Below are 19,345 nucleotides of genomic sequence, written 5' to 3'. Positions count from 1 at the left end.
AAGGGACTGGAGCATCCCTTTCATGAGGAAAGCCTGAGGGAGCTGGGCTTGTTCAGCCCCACAAAGAGGTGACTGAGGGGTGTAAAGCCTCCTGGAGACATTCAAGAGATCTCTGGACACAATCCTGTGCCGTGTGCTCTGGGAGGGCCCTGCGGGAGCAGGGAGGCTGGACCAGATGACCCACTGTGGTCCCTTCCTACCTGGCCCATCCTGTGATTCTGTGTGGTTTGTCTAAGCGTATCATTTACATAAACATGATACAGAGAGGATCTTTATTTATTTGATTTTGTGTATATGGAAATAAAACCAGATGAGAAAGATCAGGCACAGGGTACTTGTAACTTCATACTCACAGCACTGCTATAAAGATGATGTTAAGTACAGTAAATAATCATATTGATGGCTCAAGTCCAGAACTAGTGTAAAAGCACAGAAGAGGTGGAACTTCTTAAATTAATAGCATTACAGTACAATCCTTCAAAACCTTCAACATTTTAACATTTTAGCATTTCTTTTGCTGAAATAAATATTTTATCCCCTTTCACATATTAGTAATATATTATATTACTGACATACATTAGTAACATTTCTATTGCTAAAAGAAATACTTATTTTATCCCCTTTTGTGAGTTACTAGCATTTTATATTGTTTTCAGTAACACTTGAGATACATTTTCAACTTCAGAATGAGTGCCATCATTTTTTTTTTGGTTTTGTTCAGACACTGTTTTCCAAATTGTATATACTTTTTTGTCAGTTTGCCATTTCTAACAAAGACTCATAAAGATACTGTTCTGAAGTCCTGGGAACAATGCAGGATTTTTTAATGGAGATTTCCAGAGAAAAGATGACTTTAATGTTTCTGTTGTCTGTAGCCAACAGTGGGTTTTAAAGGGAACGATCATGAGGTCATGAGAAATGATAATATGAGCTCCTGAAACATTTTTCTCTGAATAAATCTGTAAATAAAAGCACTGATATACATGTTGGGCTCTTCTCACTTCTCTCAGCAGGTTCAGAACCCTTCTTACATTGCCACAGATCTGTGGTCCCTTTGTGGGCCTGAATCAATGCCAGCACCCTCTTTGTGTAATAGAGCAGGGATAATATTGACCATTTAAATGTTAATGTTCTAATGGTGTTAAACCTCAAAGAAAATATTGACAAAGACATAGGTAAACATTGCAACATTTCTTTTGCAGCCTCACAGTGGAATCAGAGCTTTATGACCTCAGCTCCTGGTGCACAAGTTTACATGGTGCAGTCCTGTGACACCAGATCACTTCCTCCTTCATCTGTTTTTATGGCTCCATAGATGCCTTGCTCTTCCCTTGAAAATTCATCCTCCCAGGAGATATGGAGTTAATGGAAGGTAGTGAGTTAATGATGGCATAAAGCTAATTGGGAAGACAACAATCCTTCATTTTCTGGCTTCCTCCTCTTTGTGCCTGTTGAGGCCCTTGTGCTCCAGCTGTCTCTGCACCTGCAAGCTGTTTCAAACACAGTCCAGGGCTCTGTCTTCCCAGGCTTTCACTTTCATGGGTGTGGAATGAAGAGCCATGAAGCAAAAGAAACCATAAAGTGTGGCTTCTTCAAAAGGCAAGAAGGATGCAGATGCTGTGGTGAGGTTTGCCATGCACTGAGCCCCTTTTGGGCCCTCAGTGGAGACAGTCAGCATCAAGAAAAGGTATCTGAGACTCCCACAGGCTTGTTAAAGTTAATTAGAATTTACCTAAAGGAAAATTGGTTTTCCTGAGAATATGTGAGTCACTCTACTCTTGAAAACACAGAAAAAGGATGAAGCTGATGCATCTCTGCAGAGGCACTTGATGCTCAAATGTAACCATTTATTTTTGGTGTTGTCAGTTCATATCTTGCAGAGCTTCTAAAGCTGATAAGCTCAAAACTGCATTTCTCTGAACAGTGTTGATGATACATGTGCAACATTAAGAAGAAAAGCAACCATGAACTTGTCCAGAGTCTCTCAATGTTCATTAACAATATTGCATTAACAGATGGCTTCGGGTGGTTTAACATATGACACAATGGATGGATATGACAGTTTTCAGGACTGAGGAAGCACAGCATAAATACAGTATATTGCTTTCACAAACAGGTTTTCAAAACTCTGGCAGTGTTATAAAAATAAGAAAGAAGCTTCATATGCAATTAAATACAAATAACTGGGCTTATGTATTTACTGTACAATAATTCCTGATTGTGCTTTGCAGGACTGAATTTCTCTACAATATTCTGTAAAGAGCAAATGCCATTTCAGGCAAAGCATGAAGGAAAACAGAGAGAAGAGAGATGCTACTTTAAGGTAAACGCTGTCATATCCAATGTCAAGATTTATGTGGTCAACTAGCCCTCAAATTCTTCCATTGGCCAAGTTTATTTTTTCAACTACAGCATCAGAACTGAGAGACCACTTTTTAAAGAAGGAAGAAATGGCAGCTGTTTCCCATAGAGAGATTTTTAGGTACCTACACATGGATTTGCAAAGCAGCTTTAGGCAGACTTTCCTCACAAGGTCAGCCAGTACTTTCACTTCGTTCATATGGAAGCAGTAGGATCCAGTACAAAAAAATTACTTTACAGTAATGCTTTTAAACAATAGGCTTCAATCTTTTTTATATTCCAGTCATTTTTCACACTCAAATCTGCTTCTGACAGATGTTGTCATATATATGTATTGTATATGGTAATTGAATGTATTGTATATGGTAATTAACTGATCCCATTTAGCAGTACCACTAAGCATAACAGAACTGCAATTCTGACGCCTGCTTGAATCTCCTGCAGCTTTTGACTACTGGAGGGAACACCCCTCAACTTAGGACACTTGAAGAACAAGATAAATAAAAACTTTCTTCCTAACTCTGTCCTTTTATATTACTTCAGTTTATCACATTCTTCATACATTAGCTTTAACAAATTGGTAATGAGGAGTTTCACAATGACTCTCAGTGTAGAGCATCAAGATGCCGTGGCCACACGCACCATCACATGTCACAGCAGGTGAACACACTGCAGGGGGTTGTGTGTGTGTGTGTGTGTGTGTCTGAGGCATAAGACAACCAGTTTTATCAAGTCTCCATTTCATAAAGCTCTGGAATTGCAACCGATCCAAGGAGGTAAGAGGGGGTGACGTGCCAGCAGCGTCAGCACAGCAACAGCACCGGTGCCACTGACCCAGAAAGAAAATGCTCCCCTGGGGAGATCCCTTCCGACGGCTCCTTGCAGCCCTAGTCCACGTAGCGAATGCAGAAAGCCACAAAGCAGCAGCCCACCAGGGCCACCGTGGATGCCGAAATCACGGTGACGGCGCTGCCAGCCACGCTGACCAGGAGCCCCAGCCCCACACCGAGGATGATCTGGGCCAGCTGCACCATGCAGGTCAGGGCAGCACAGTCAATGCCCTTCCCTCGCCCGTGCTCCCCTGCTTGTTCCCCTTCCTGCAGCTTCTGGCTCTGCAAAGAAGCACAGAACAAACCCCAGAAATGGGACAGTGTCAGCAACACGCAGCTCTTGGCTGAGACATTGTTACAGCCCCAGGGGCAGCGGGGCAGGTCAGCAGCTCACTGCTCCCCTGCTTGTACCACAGAGGTTTTAATTTTCTCATCTGCAGTTTTTCCCTCTATCCCTTCTCTTAAGGAAGTAATTGAAAATTGACTGGAAAAACTATATATTATTTTCAAGTTCAGGTCAACTTGAGCTCTGTCAAACAGACATTAAACAGTAGAGGTCATCCTGTCATGAATGATTTGGCTCTGACTCATGGCTGAAGGAGCCATACTATCATATTTTCAAAGAATCATCATAGAATCACAGAATGGTTTGTATTGGAAGGAACTTGAAAAATCTTCTTGTTCCAATGCTCTTGTTGTGAGCAGGGACACTTTCCAAGATGCTCAAAGGTACATCCAACCTGGCCTTAAGCACCTCCAGGGATGGGGCATCCAAAACTTCTCTGGACAACCTGATCCAGTGCCTCACCACCTGCACAGTAAAGAATTTTTTCCTGATATCTAACCTAATTTTACTCCCTCTAAGTTTGAAGCCATTCCTGCTTGTCCTATCACTATGTGCCCTGGTGAAAAGCCCCTCTCCATCTTCCTTGCAAGCTCCCTTCAAATACTGGAAAGCCACAATTGTGTCAATCTGAGGCATTCTCTTCTCCAGGCTGAAAAATCTCAATTCTCTCAGCCATTTGTCACAGGAGGGGTGTTCTAGCCCTGTGACCATTTCTGTGTCTCTGCTCTGGGCTGACTCCAGCAGGTCCCTGTCCCTCCTGTGCTGGGAGCCCAGAGCTGGATGCAGTGCTCCAGGTGGGTCTCAGCAGAGCAGAGCAGAGGGGCAGGATCCCCTCCCTGCCCTGCTGCCCACGGGGCTCTGGATGCAGCCCAGGACACGTTTGTCTCTCTGGGCTGTGAGTGCCATGGCAGGGCATGTGCAGCCTCTCACCCACAGCACCCCAAGTCCTTCTGGGCAGGGCTGCTCTGGGGCTGCTCATGCCCAGCCTGTGCTGGTACTGGGGGCTGCCCTGACCCAGGTGCAGCACCAGCAATTGGCCTTGTTAAACCTCATGGTGTTCCCGTGGACCCTCTCCTTGAGCTTGTCTGGGTCCCTCTGGATGGCATCCTGTCCTTCAGGTGTGCAATCCTTTCATCTATATCATTAAAGAAGTTATTGAATCACACTGGTCCCAGTGCAGACCCTTGAGGGCACCACTTGTCACTCATGTCCATTTGGATTCTGAGTCATTGACCACAATCCTCTGGATGTGACCATCCAGCCACTTTCTTATCCATCCAACAGTCCACTCATCAAATCCATCTTTTCACTTTACAGGGAAAGATGTTGTGAGGAAGCACATCCACAGGCTTTATAGTAGTGCTGATGTGCCCCACACATGTTTAGGCAGGAACCTGAAGTTATGGCTCAAAGCACATAAAGGAAATCAGTGCTAAAATACAAATGCAATACTTTTATTGCTGGGGATGAAAGCAACCTCAAAACAAACATCCAGACTAGGATTCTTCTACACTGCTGAGGACCACTTTTAATTACTAATCTGCGTATCTGCTATAATATACATAGCAGAGCAAAAGACTTCATTTACTATGTACAAGTGTCTTGCACATTAGCACCCTGTGAGGCTGGTGGATCTCTGGAACAGGTTAACTGGAGGGGTTGTGGAGTCTCCTTGCTTGGAATCATTCAAATCAGAGCTGGGTCAGCCTGCTTTAGGCTGACCTCTTTGAGAAGGATATTTCTGGGGTCCCTTCCTCCAGAAAGAAATTACTCTGTTTTATTGGGAAATTATGTGATAATTGACATGTTTATTTTCTTCCTGCATAAGCTGTTAAATAGAGGAGGTTGTATTCCAACGACAAGAAGTTCCCACACTGCAGGCCAGTGGCACCACGGTGTTCTGGTATCCAAATTCTCTTAGCCATTAAGATGCTTTTTGCTTTTTTCAAACCCTATTACCTTGCCTTTGAGCTACACAAAGCTCACAAGTACTGGAGACAAACAGTCTCTTCCTAATCCAGTAGAAAAAAAATTGAATTTGGATCCTAGGGAACAGCAGCACAGAACAGGAGCTGAAATGGCAGCATTATAAAACACAGCACATGATTTTGTAGAGTGCACAGTGGGGGAAGATGTCTGCTCCTTGTTCTGAAATTATAAAACCCCAATTTTAGACACTTTGAAAAATAAATTGTATTAATTTTTCTAGGCTGTTCCCAGTGGTTTTATGTGGCAGTAGTTCTGACCACAAATAAATTAATCTGTAAATGAATGCACTCTTGTCCTTGATGTTTACTCTTTTTTTTTTCCTATCTTGTACATTATAGAAGATTTGAGCTAAACCTCAACCCATTAATATAAAATCTAACATAGAATTATATATCATTTTACATCTGTCATAGCAAATACCATACATCCAACAAGAAACAACTGATTGTCTTTTAAGTAACACATGAATATATTGGCCTATTACGTGTAAAGTTCATGCACACTTTAGCTTATTTTATTTCACTTCTGTTTTGAAACAGATAAAAATTTTGCATTTACTCCTCCTCCCTGAGTTGGCTGACCTGAGGTAAGAATTGAGATTTCACCCTAACCTGGGCCCATTCCCAGTCTTTTGTTTTGTGTTTATAGCACATCATGACCATCCTTCCCTGTTGGAAGGAGCAAAGAAGTGAACCAAAAAATTATGAACCATATTTATGAAATATTTAATCACTTTGAGACTGCCTCCTAGCATTCAGTAGAATAATTAAAGTGTTCATCATTCAGAAGGTGCTGGTGAAAGCTGTACAAAACAGTAGGATGTGTTGTCTAGCACTTGATCTAGCCCTCTGCTCCTTTCAACTTGTTTTATGTGGTCTTCCAATGGTTCAACATTGCCTTTATTAATTTCTTCAGATGTTCCAAGATATACTGAGAACTTTTCCTAATTTCTTCCAACTCTCCTTAATCTTTCTTGTTTCCAGCTGTTTGACTAACTTAAGAGACTTGAGAGGAGTTTTCCATTAAAGAACTCAACACTTTACAATACATGAAGATCCTGCTGTGTGCAGTAACATGATACAAGGGGTGCAAGTTTCTCAGATTTTCCTTGGAAACAGGAGTTAAGGCCTTGGAGGACAAAAACCCATTTAGAAAGAGAATGAGAATGTGATACATGATCTAATACTGAACTATATAATGCTGTTTCTACTTGAATGTCATTTGTTTATTAGCTAAGAGCTTTTGTAACACTTTGCAGTTAACTAAAATTTCTGACAGCCTTTACAGGCTTGTTATTAATCTCAGGCCCTGAGAAGTCCTCTGCTAACATGGCTGGAAGGAAGGATGCAAGCAAGGTAGGACTTGAAGACATTGCAAGTGGAGCCCTGTTACCTGCTTATTGCCTCAACATGTTCTGTGATTGGCTTTGTTTCAGATGTGATGATACATAATTATTTGTTTCATGGAAGGCCTGTTTGGAGAGTTTGGAGTAGGATGGTAACTGTCTCTGTCAGAAACTTCCCATTCATATGCGTCATTATTAATAGTTCAAAATTAAAAGCTGCTCATTTCTATCCAGTTTACCCCCAAAACAGGTTGAACAGATACAGACAGATAAAAAATTAATGCTTCTTGAGACACTGCACTCACCTCTTCTTCCCTGTGGTACTCTGCAATGAGGTGGAATGGCACTGTGTACAGTGTGCTGGACATGACTCCAAAGAGTGAACAAAGAGCCAGAGTGGAATAGACATTGGGAAACAAGCCAATTAATCCAGTACCCAGTCCAAAAAGTAGGTATCCAATGAAATAAAGTCCCTTTAATCCTACGTATGGCAGAAGGACTTTCTGCAAGTCTGTGAAAAGAAAGTGAAAATGCTGATAAGATTAAAAGAAATAGGTTACATTTTATCAGGGAGTTCCTTTTAAGGAAAAAAAAAACCCTTGCATTTTGTAAAATGCAATGAAGAAGACAATCATAATGATTTTGAAAGTTACCTCAAATTATTGTAGGTATAAATTTTTGCAAAGAATACTTGCTCACACCTCCCAGAACTCAACCTGCAGCTTGCTCTGCAGCTGCACCCAGAGATACTTGTGCTGCATAGAAGTTCATCCACAGAAAGGTCATACAGAAATGCCTGCAGTTAAACTCCAAAAGTGAAAACTTTTCCCTCAAGCCTCTTTTAGATGCTCAAATCAACCTCCAAAATGCTACTTATTTGAGTTTTTGGATCATGTTTTTTTAATCATTGGGAAGAGTTATGGTGAAATCTACCTGGGGAGCTGTGCTAGCATGTTTACACATAATTTTGGAGGGCAAGATTCAATCTTCTGGTGAGACCTTCTGCACAGGGAATGCAGATGGGGAGAGGTCATCTTCAAGAGCCCACAGCTACAGCATTGCTAGGTAAAAGAGCACCTAAGAATTTGGTGCGGCATTTAATTTCAGAATGATTTTCAGTGTTCAGGGTCAGTTCATGTGCAGAACAATGTCCTACTTCCAGAGTCACCCCTCATCATGTGGTCAGGAACTGCTGGTGCTAAGATATGAATTTCTAACAATGCTGAGAATGTAACATTCCTTAAAGCCTTAATGTAGAACAAATTCCAGGTAATTTGGCATCCCCTTATGGTTTTTGAACAGTGGCAAACAGCAACAGTGTTGGAGTTTATTCGTGGGTACTTACAAGAATAGACTGATGAAGAAATTGCATTGATGCACAGTCCCCAGCATCCCATCTCTACCCCTGCTTTGTAGGTAAGGTAAAGTGTGGAGTTGTGAGGTGCATAGGGATTCCCATGGTACACAACCTGAAAGACACCACAGAAGTCACAGAAGGCAGGAATGGCACCATGTAGGGAAAGCCTCCTTCTCATGGGCACGGGGCCCCATCCCTGGTAGGGAGCACCCAAGAAATTTCTTGAGCAGTCTCCTAAGCACTCATTGTAACGCTCCAGGTTTCACACTCACATCTCCTGGACTATCACATCCCAGGCTTCCCCGGACTAATTTACATCTACTCATTTGCTCTTCTATCCTTTGGGTGTCTCACTTCCAACTGTCTCTCTTCTCTCTGTCTTCTTGCCTTAGCCTTTCTTTCCTAATTTATCTACATTTTTTTTTCTGTTTTCTTTTTCAGATTTTCCTCAACGCACTCATTTTTCCACACAGCTATTGTCTTATTCAGTTACTTTTCTAGACAAGCAAAACCTTTTTCTTTCAGTTATTAATCGACACTGCAGGGGAAAAACCCTCCCTCTTGCCTTGCCTGAAAAGACAAAAAAGGCAAGGAAATGGGAATACTGTGTGGAAACCACAGAAGAGCACCGAGTGGCAGTGAGAGATTTGTGCCAGGACCATATTAGTGCTCTGGAAGAAAGGAGGCAGACACAGCCATACAGGCAAGAATCACTGTCAAGGATCTATAGTCCCTGGGAATGGCATGGAAAAGGCACCACGGGGTGTTGTGAAGGTAAACAGCTGCTGAGAAAAGGGAATCAGGACAGAAAAATGCAGGAAGATTAAACTTTCTGCTACCCAGTAGCTGCCTGTGTGCAAAGAGCTGCATGGCCTGAGGCCAGGGAGGCTGCAGTGAAGGTGAGGGGCTTTGTGGGGATGCTGCACACACACCAGGACAAGGCCACTGCATCCAAGCACTGCCCAGCCAGAAAACCTGCCCATCTGGGAGCAGCTCCGAAGCCAAAGCAGAAAATAGATGTGTTTGGATCAGCTCTGAGAGCTTCACTTGGAACAATTAGACACAAACAGCCCTACAAATACTAGAGGTTTTCCCCAGTGATTTCCCCTGACAGGCTTGGAACAAGGGCCTGACCTTAATTAGCTGGTTTACAAAACTATTGTTGCTGACACCAGTGTCATTTCCTCAGGATAGTAACACCATTTCATTTCTTTTTGGTGGAGGAGGAGATGCTACAAGGAAGGAGTAGTGAGAGTATTTTATGCTTTACCTGTCCCATGAAATCCGTGAAGAAAAGCATGTTGGACAGGAAAGCCATCCATCCAAAGAGGTGGCTCACACACAGACAGCGATAGTGAGATGGCATGCTTAAAAGTGTCTTCAAGAGGGATTTAAGAGTCATCTGCCTCTTTTCCTAAAAGCAAATATTCAAGAATAATACAGTGTTACTGTCCTGTAGTCTAATGAAATAGTTGACAGCAAATGAAGAAGGTCTTAGTAGTATCTTTTCATTGCCAAACTTCCAAAGTCTTTTATTTTTTGCTAGGAAGGGTTGCTTGGGTACTGAGTTTTCTCCAATTTATAAAATTCACAGGAATTATGAAAGAGATGGGGTATACCAGCAGGAATGTAACATTTTTTTGCTGCTATTATTAGTAGGACAATTATTTACATGTAGAATAACAGGGAAATTTTCTGCCAAAGCAGACTCAGAGAGTTAAAAAAAATCCCAATGAACCAACAACAGAAACAACAAGAAACAAAAATTATTTCTCTATAGAAACCATAAGCTTTACACTGAAAATTTAAAGCTGCCACAGAAGAAAGTTATGCTCAAAATACTTCCTAAAAATTAAAATGTGTCAGTTGCGGATTTCTGAGACCTTATTCCCTTTCCCTTCTCTGTGCTAAATTCCCTGGAGACTTCTTTTTCTAGGGAAATTTCTACCTCTTTGAGCATATCATGAGCTTTCCACTATGCTCTGTCCTTGAAGCAGAGAGAAGCTGTGGTTCCCCATGGTAGCACACAGAGAATGTGAACTCCAGCATCTGAACACCTCATACCAAGAGAGAAATAACTCATTTCATAATCCAAACTTATTTGGTGCTGGTTAGCAAATCTCACTGATGAGGAAAATCAAATTTTCTCACTGCCTTCAATACCCCATGTTATCTCCCTCCTTTTCTCAGCCCTGTGCCTCAAAACTCTCAGTTTCTTCTCCAGTCACATTCATCAGATCATTGTATAACTTTCTCTTTCTTTAACTACTGTAGGTGTGTTTGATATCAGGTATTTTGACACATAATTCTTTCTGTATTAAAGCTCCTGCATGGTTCACTGCTCTTAAAGAGAGAGAGAAAAAAAAAGATACTGTTTTAACTGTGCATGAAAAACTTGCAATTTTCTCTGATGATATTTAGAGACTGCAGTGTTGGGAGAGATCCTAAGGGATGATGTATGTCACAAAATGTGGAAGAACTGCAAAAGTTATGCTAATTTACTCAAAATTCCTGGACTAGATCTGGTCTTCAATTTGCTGTAAGATGTCATTTTTTCCTTTCTTTCTTCAGTCTTGTATATACTTTTCACAAATCTCCTTTCCTTTGAACTAGGCTATGCTGCAAGCTACTCTATGAATAATCACCACATATAAAGTTGGAAAATACTTTGCTTCAGTGTGAGGTTTTTAATCCTCATAGGAATGCCAAAATTGAAGTTGCTGACTTCCACCTTGGACTGTATATTGTCCAAATCCCTTGGAATTTGGCATCACTGTCTTTTTTTAAACAGGGTGAGCTTTATATTCTTCTACAATTATAAAAAGAAAACAAAAGAATTCCAGATTGACTCATTAGTGTTATTTCAAGGATAATTACTATTTGACTTAGATTTATTTAGTTTGTAATTCTTCCACCCTGCTTTTTAAAATAGCCTTTCCAATCAAAGTTTTAAGATAAGGTCATGGAATTACAAAGGACACTGCAGTGATTACAAACAATAATTTGACAGATAGAAATTTTTTCTTTCTATTTAGATATTCCAGAGAATGGAAATGGAAACCAAAAATGTTTAATGCACACATTCAAAACATACCAGCACACAAACTACCTGCTAATTTAAATAAAGTGCTGAAGTTTGGCTCTGTTTAAGCTCCTTATCCTTCAAAAGCTCAGAATACCAAATAATCTCTATAAAATCACTAAAACTCAGGGCATAAGATGATAAGAATACAGAAGAAACAATATGACTCGGGTCTCATGGGAGTGGACCCTGAATAATTTGGCACCATTCAAAAGAATACAAGGCTAATTGTTTTATGTGTCTGTTCATACTGTAACAGGTCAAATCTCATTAATAGTCATGTCAGCTGTTAGCATGTGAGAACATAGGCCTTAATTTAGAAGAAATACAGCCATGATGTCTGCAATTAAAAAAAGGAGACAGAAAAACAGGAAGCCAAACCATTTCTTCAAGGAAGTGATTATGGTAATGAATGAACTCAGCAAACATGTGCCACAGGAGACAGATCATTAAAGCAGTGAGTGTCTAGAATTCCTGCACACAAAGAAATGCACATCAGAGAAACATGAGACTGATCAAAGCACTGGGGACTCTAACAGGCTGCCCAGCCTAGGCAGAGAGGAGGGCAATGGCACAGGTTCGCCACCACAGCTTCAGCTCCAGTGAAGACATGGAACTACCCACTCCTCATGTCACTAACTCCATGGAATTATTTCTTCCCAAGGCAGAGGCTACCCTAAACCACAGTCTCCTCTCCCCACTTTCACCACTTTGCTCTCTCATCTTCATTGGCCTTCTCTTTTTTAGAGCCCACACGGCCCAAGCAATTGATGAGGCTCAGCATCTCTGACAATTTGGAGGATGCTCACTCAGAGTGAGCAGTGCTGGGGAAGGATGCTGGTTGCTCACACTGGCCTGGATGCTCAGAGTGAGCACTGCTGGGGAAGGATGCTGGCTGCTCACACTGGCCTGCTGTGGGGAAGCTCAGCCAGCACCACAGTGCTCTTGTCAGATTCTCCCCACAGCTGTTGCCTGCTGTCTGCCCCACCCTGTGTTTGCCTGGCATTATCAACAGGAAACACTCATTTCATATGTCTTGTATCTAATAATATTGTAATAATCTAATAATATTTTAATAATTCCATAATATTTTTCTTTCAGTTAGAAATATCAAGTGCTATTATAAAACAAATTACTAATATAAAAGATAATAAATCCCTTTTACTTACAGATTAAACAAGAGTATTGCTTTCCTACTTATAACTGTTTGTACATGCTTAGTATATTTTACCTTATTTATCAAACCTTTGTATCAGTGCATCAGGGATCGATATGCATAATGCCAAGAAATCAAAAGTGTAATTAAAATGAGAAGCAATTGTGTCACCACACTTGTGTTATACTTTGCTTACCTGGGGTACCATGAGGTAGCTATAAGGATTTCTAGCACTAAAAGCCATCCATCAAACCATAAAAACAATCATCTGTTCTCAACACCTTACTAGAAGTGTGCTCTCCAGATATTTTTCTGGTAGATTCACCTTTTCCTAGGTGCCTTACATTGAAAAAATCTCTCACAAAAATGAAATAAAATAATAGTGAGGATTTAAAAGCACTCACTGTTTTCTCACACCTCAAAATTTTGCCAAAGGCTCAGCTACAATATCACTCAAAATAAAATTCAAACTCTGGTAGCAAGGTAGCATTGCTGTAGACATAGCAATTTTAAGCACATCAGTGCTCAAAATGTTGAATGGCAGAAAACCCAAATGTCATACATTTCACATGTATTATATACAAAACCATGTGGACTTGGGTGAGAATTAGAGGCCTACATCAAAGATTAATTGTCTGTAGTCTTTGTCCACAATTTTATGCCAATTATATGAAGAACAAAGGACAAAGTAGATCCTATTTACAAAATTCACATGAGGAGGACATCAAGAGACTGACACTGAGCAGGAAATTGAGCCAGGCTCTCCCTCACCCCTGCCTATGGATCAAAGCATCAGAACTAGCTGGTCTCATGCCTCTTGCTGGCAATACTTTCTAAAGAAAAGAAAAGAAAAAAAAAGGCAAGCAGCATTTCTCCTGTCTCTGTATCCCGGTGGAGGGTTCCTTTCTGTGCCTGTGAAAGGACTCCATAACAAACAATTAGCATTAGCTAATTAAGGGGTCTCCAAGGATGCAAAGATACAAGCTATAAAATCACCTCTGCACTCACCTCTGTGCGGGGCGCAGCTGCGCATTTCTCTGGCTTGGCTGCAGCCTTTGTTTTGGTACATGTTGATTTTAAGTGACCATTCCTTATTTCCTCCTCTATGGAGTGGTACCTATGGGGTTCAGTCTCTTCCAACAAGAACTTTGCCTCTTCATTTTCATATCTGAGTGGGACTTCAGGAATACTGCACAGATGTATGGTAAGGCAGATTATGAAAACCAAGGCTGCGAAGAAGAAAATCACCTGGAATTCTGATGCCAAGGTATATCCTAGTATAGTTTGACCCCAATCCATAGCACCTGTAAGGTAACCCAGGGCTCCTCCCAAACCTACAATGGTGGGGAAAAAAAAAGGAAAAAATAATGTCTACTGGCATTGACAAAATAAACAAAGAGTACATAATACCCTCAATATGTGATGCCCTCTAGAAATGATGAAATAATCACTCTTCAGATATTTATCACAAGAAATAGGAATACTGAGCTAACCACATACATGAGCAGTTACTAAAACATGTCTTGAAAAATCTCCTCAGATCTGTCAGGCAGAGCTCTCTAGAAATTGGCTGAACACACAGCAAAATAGGCTCCATCTCTTTTTTTGACTCTTTCAAGCTCTATTTTCTTTGAAATGGTAAATAATACAAGTAAAACTAAATAAGTCCTACAAAAATTATGTGGTTTTCTTTTATTTATTTTCACAGAACAAACATTTTAAAAACTATTTTGAGAGTTTCTATAGTTTAGAATTTGTGAAATGTATTTAGCTTAGTCCAAACAGAAATACTGCTTCCATGGGAATTTTTTTTAAAAAAGGAAATAAACCCAAAGGCATTGTTAAGTACAACACCACCTGGAAAACAAAGGAACAAGTGTAAGTGTGTAATCCCATTTACTACTTTTCTCAGAAGAGGTAGGCTAAAGGGTAAAATGAGAATGCTACTTTGTTCCTTATGTTAATAAACCCAGTTTGCAGTCAGTTTGGTTTTTTTTACAATTCTTCTCTTTGCTCTAAGCACGTACAGAGATGCACAGGAACGTGCCCTCTGTAACATTCAGTACAGAGCTCTGCTGGGGGTGGCACCTTTGCAGAGTCCTGACACCTTTTTAACCAGGTTGCTTTGCAGGATGGATGGTTGGGAGTTCCATGGGATAGGCACTTTCCAGGAGCATTTCTATCCTTCTGCTTAGGAGAACTGAAAACAGCCTACAGCAAAGCCTGCATCTAACAAAAACTAACAGCACCTGCACATGCTTCCCAAAAAACACAGGATTTAGATTTTGTTCTGGGCTTTCTGTACCTTCTTTGCCCTCCTGAATCTGATTATGGCCCTCTTTCATTGTGCACTATGGTATTTCACAGGGGACTGTGTCCTTGCTTGTTCCCATAAAAAAACAATTATGCTATTAATAACTTTTTAAAGAAAATCTACCCAACGTTATTTTCAGTGTATGCTTGCAGACAGAATGTTTGACATTAGAGGATGCATTTGCATGCTGCTTTGAAAAAGAAGCATCATGATATTGGAATGCAGCCTGAATGTTGATTGTTGAAAGTGTGCACTCTTTCTTCCACTTGAGTAAGTGGCCATGGATTTCATAACTACAAAGCTATAAAGTTTCATGTTCAAACCTAAACTGAAGGCAAACTAGAGAGTAAAATCTTAGAAATATTAAGTATAAAAGGATAGAAAGAACTAAAGTAGGAAAAAGAAACAATATCTAAAACAGAACCTGTATAAGAAATGGGAAGATTGCTGTCTGTGTCTAATAGGGATAAAATGGGGAATGATAAATGTAAACTGTAGGGAATTTATATTAATGTTACAGTTTAGGGAAAACAAAAGGCCAGTGAATTGCTGGAAAAGACTTCCTTGGGAGGCTGTGGAATCACGGGAGGATCTCAGTTGGGAAGGGTGGAGATGAATTTGCTGTGGAGAGCACAGGATGCTCCTAAGTCACACATTCTGCCCCAGTCTTATTTCATGTTATTTGTCTCACATCCCTTTTTGCAGATCAGTACACTGAACCAGCTAAATCTGTAGCTTCAAACTGGAGACTTTTTAGTATCATCAAAAAAAAATTTGCAACGAGAGTTGTGTTGAATATATATAGACACTCACTCCTCTCTTTTTCCAAACAAGTGATCCTTTAACATTTTATCTGTTTCTAATGGATAATACAGATTTCATTCCCATGTGGCTTTAAGCTTCCCTTATAAACTGTGTTCCTGGATTTATGTGTCCAAAATCAGCCTTTGTCAGCAGCTACTGCACCTCCCTCCTTGAACACAGTAACTGCTACTGAGTTTATGTGTCTCTGCTCCTGCTGGGGGCTCAGTACCCACAAAAATCTGCTGTTAACAAAGATTGCATGACTTCTCATGTAGTCTGCTTTTTGTCTAGTGCTTTCACAGGGATTACTCTCAGACATGGCAGGAGGTTCCTCCCAGGTCACTTCACAGGTACACAGCCTCACGTGCATTTCCTCAACACAGGGCTCACATTGTACGGATGATTCTGTGGAATCAATGTTCAGGGGTTGGGATGGACCTTCAAGATCATCCAGACACACCCACACCTCCAACCAGACCAGGCTGCTCAAGGTCTTATCCAGCCTGACCTGGAACACTGACAGGGTTTGTCAGCCATAACCTCACTGGACAACTTATTCCAGTGACTCACCACTCTCACAGGGAATAATTTTTCCCTAACATCAGCCTAAATTTTCCCTCATCTTCCTGAAGAAGAGTCCCACTCCAGCTTCCCTGTGGCCCCCCTTCAGACACTGTAAGGTTCCTACGAGGTCTCCACACAACCTTCTCTTCACCAGGCTGAATAGCCCCAACTTGCTCAGCCCATCTTCATGGGAGAGGTGCTCCAGTCCCCTCATCAACTTTGGAGTCCTCCTTTGAACTTGTTTCAACAGTTTTGTGTCTTTCTGTAACTCGGCAACATTCAAAAAACTGTACAAAAGCAAATGAAGCTGTTAACTTCATCTGCAGGAAACTGAACCACTTGGTCTTATTTTGTGGGAGTTGTGAATTTCTGAATTTTACACAGAACTCCTGTTTCTATACAGCACATACTGGAGCACTGCTGAAGAATGGGAATCAATTGGTTTGTGCAGCTCTTGTTGTATGTCACATGACAAGTCAAGAATGTTATTTTTATGTGCAATAGCAATGAAACAAGATACATCCATTAATTTTTGCCTCAGCAGAAACTTGAAAAAAAACCAAAACCAAACTGAACAAACCCTACTTCACATTTTAAAATAACTAACTACTCTTAAACCATGCCTGTTTTCCTGTAATTTGTGCCTGCAGCCTTCTTCAGAATTTTTGTAGCAGCAATCACAAGTTGCTGTTCTCTGGAGTAGTGAAAACCCAGCAACAAAAGTCCTATGACTGAAGCGCCGGATCAGATGATCAGTTCATTCAAGATTAGAAACACAGTGAGAATAAAACCCATGCAATTACCTTCCCCTCCTTTGAGAGGCAGGGAGGGAAAGAAGGGATCAGTGTACCTGTAAAGAGGGCGTGGTAATGCAGACCCTTCTCTTTATCCTGATGAGAGCAGACATCAAATAAATATGCTTTGATTGGACCATCAATAAAATCAGCTGCAAAATCAAAAAGTACTACTCCCAGCATGGTAATGACTATTGCCCACGTCCGCTGCTTGTCTCTCTCATCGATGAAAGCTAAAAAAAGAAAAACACCCTCATTCTGACAGCAACAGTGCCATGCTCTGCAAAACCACATTTAGTCTTTCCTGATACCTGAAAATCTAAACAACGACTGGTTACGCAAGAGAGTCCAGTGACACCAGAATCTCACTGGAGAAGCAGCAGAGCTGAGTCTGCGCAGCGCTGAGCCGGGCCAGGGTCACTTACTGCCTTGAGTCAGCACATGCTCGGAATGCTTCAAGCTCAACAAGCAAGAGCATCACTATCCTAGATCTATTCCTTTACACCTTCAAGGCGTGCTCTGGTAGCCTAACACATGCATTTTGTAATACTTTCAGTTTATTCTCTTTGTCCAACCCTTATGTTGTTTTAGATAATCAAGAGCTGACTGCAACATTCCTCTCTGGGTCAATGAAATCAAGTATATTCAACATCAGTAATACCGAGGAAGAGAGAATCAATCAATCCATAAAACACATACCTCCCCCCACTGCCTAGTCAGCAACAACTTTGTATCAAGACTTTAGGAAGCTACATCCCAAACTAAAATGTAACAATACGGATATCACTCCTATTTGATTTTGCATGTTTCAGTTGCAAAAGAGTTTCCAAGCAGTTAAGGACTTTTGGTTTTCACTAGAACAATACAAGAGTCAAGCCAGTGCTGCAATAATTGAAGGTGAGTATTTTGAATACTAATCCATCTAAAATAGGGATGAGCAGGGATTCAGTTTGGGTATGTATTACATCACAAAAACAATACTATCATTTAAGCTAAGAAGGTAGATCTTAGCTCATAAAAACTTCTATGGCCTAAGAAAATCTTTACCTGTAGGAGCTTATCAGGCAGCCAAACCAACATGCAACAGACTGCAATCACATGCACAGACTACAGAACACTATGCACAGGGTACATAACATGCAGTGTTAGGATTGAATGTACACAGAGATTACAGTGCTCCCCAGCCCCCTCAGTGCACCCAAGTCACATGATACCAAATTTTAACCGTGCATTTTAAGAAAGAGAAGAGGAACCCCTCTCCTTTTTCTGATTTGAAAGTCTAGGACAAGTTTCGTCTGTCAGCACAGCGCATGCCCCTCACTCACCTGAGATCATCACGTCCCCATTGAGGTACAAAGCCATGCCTAACAGCATTATGATGCCCAGACCCAGAATGTAAGGTCGCCTCCTGCCCCAGCTACAGGTGCAGTGATCACTGGCTGAACCTACCACGGGCTGCAGCACGAAGCCCAGGATAGGGCTGATGAGCCACACGAGGCTGTAGAGGTTCTTGGGCAGCCCTACACTGAGCAGCACCGGCGTGACAAAGGCGGCCTCCACGGCATAGCAGAACTCCCGGCCGAACATGGCCATGCTGTGCATGACCAGCCTTCCCACCGCTCGCCTCCTTGGCACTGCTGCTCCAGTCCTCATCACTGACTGCCTCGGAGCCTCCTCCTTCTCCCTGGTGCCATCCATGTCGGCCTTGGCCACTCCAGAGGCGGGCAGGAGAGCCCCGTGGAAGCTCTCTTTCGTTAAGGTCATAGCTCCGGCTGCGAGCAGTGCTGTGGCAGGCTGGTGCTGCCTGCTCTGGCTGACATGGGGCCCAGATCATATGCTGGGTGGGATCGGTCTGTGCTGGGGGAGGGACTCACATACTTTCATGGCTCTGCGATCACAAGTTATGCCAGGAAGGGGGCGGGGAAGTGTGTGTTCACATTAGCTGATCTAAGCTTTTGGGCGTCTGCACTGCTCCCGACTATCCACAACTAAGGAATTACTGTTTACGCATGAAGCACACATATAACAGAACATACATCACATGGTCTGGGCACAGGATTAGCCTGACACAAAACTGTTCCTCTTGCTGTAAGATGGCAGCGACACCAGGAACCCAGTCCTCATCTTTCCATTCAGCAAACAAGAGCATCAGACATTCCGGGCTGATTAACCTGGGGGGGAAAAAAATCTGTGACTCTCTGGAAAAGGATTTTAACGCACTTCATAAGGATGAGTAAGTGGACCTATCCATTGCCCTGGAGCCTTAGAGGCAGATATCATGCTTGGCAGGAATCTGTCAAGCAGCAACTGATGAGTACTTTTACATATGTGTTGTGTACTGCCTTCAAATGAATGGATTATTTCTTGGCCTCTGAAAACAGAGAGTATCAGAATTACTTAGAG

At 41.6% G+C, this 19,345-nt stretch overlaps 1 protein-coding gene across 1 annotated transcript; it reads right to left on the bottom strand.

The window, feature by feature from the left end:
- Positions 1 to 210: 210 nt before the first annotated feature.
- Positions 211 to 18,775, bottom strand: SLC45A2 (solute carrier family 45 member 2). Its single transcript, XM_018922912.3, has 7 exons — positions 18,268 to 18,775; positions 16,999 to 17,175; positions 13,475 to 13,800; positions 9,499 to 9,642; positions 8,217 to 8,340; positions 7,177 to 7,382; positions 211 to 3,473 (listed from the first exon to the last, which is right to left on the bottom strand). The coding sequence occupies exons 1-7, from the start codon at positions 18,704 to 18,706 to the stop codon at positions 3,249 to 3,251; spliced, it is 1,641 nt and encodes a 546-aa protein (XP_018778457.1). The 5' UTR covers positions 18,707 to 18,775; the 3' UTR covers positions 211 to 3,248.
- Between the last annotated feature and the right edge of the window lie 570 nt (positions 18,776 to 19,345).

Source organism: Serinus canaria, chromosome Z (assembly GCF_022539315.1).
Source record: "Serinus canaria isolate serCan28SL12 chromosome Z, serCan2020, whole genome shotgun sequence".
Classification (NCBI taxonomy): Eukaryota; Metazoa; Chordata; class Aves; order Passeriformes; family Fringillidae; genus Serinus; species Serinus canaria.
Note: the sequence above shows the minus strand (reverse complement) of the source record. Positions and strands in the feature narration are given on the sequence as shown.

Coding starts and splice junctions, on each gene's coding strand:
- SLC45A2 (XM_018922912.3), bottom strand. CDS start 18,706: ATGACCTTAACGAAAGAGAGCTTCCACGGGGCTCTCCTGCCCGCCTCT. Junction 9,643..13,474: donor CAGCTGCGCCCCGCACAGAG/GTGAGTGCAGAG, acceptor ATTTGCTTTTAG/GAAAAGAGGCAGATGACTCT. Junction 7,383..8,216: donor TTCTTCATCAGTCTATTCTT/GTAAGTACCCAC, acceptor TTCTTTTCACAG/ACTTGCAGAAAGTCCTTCTG.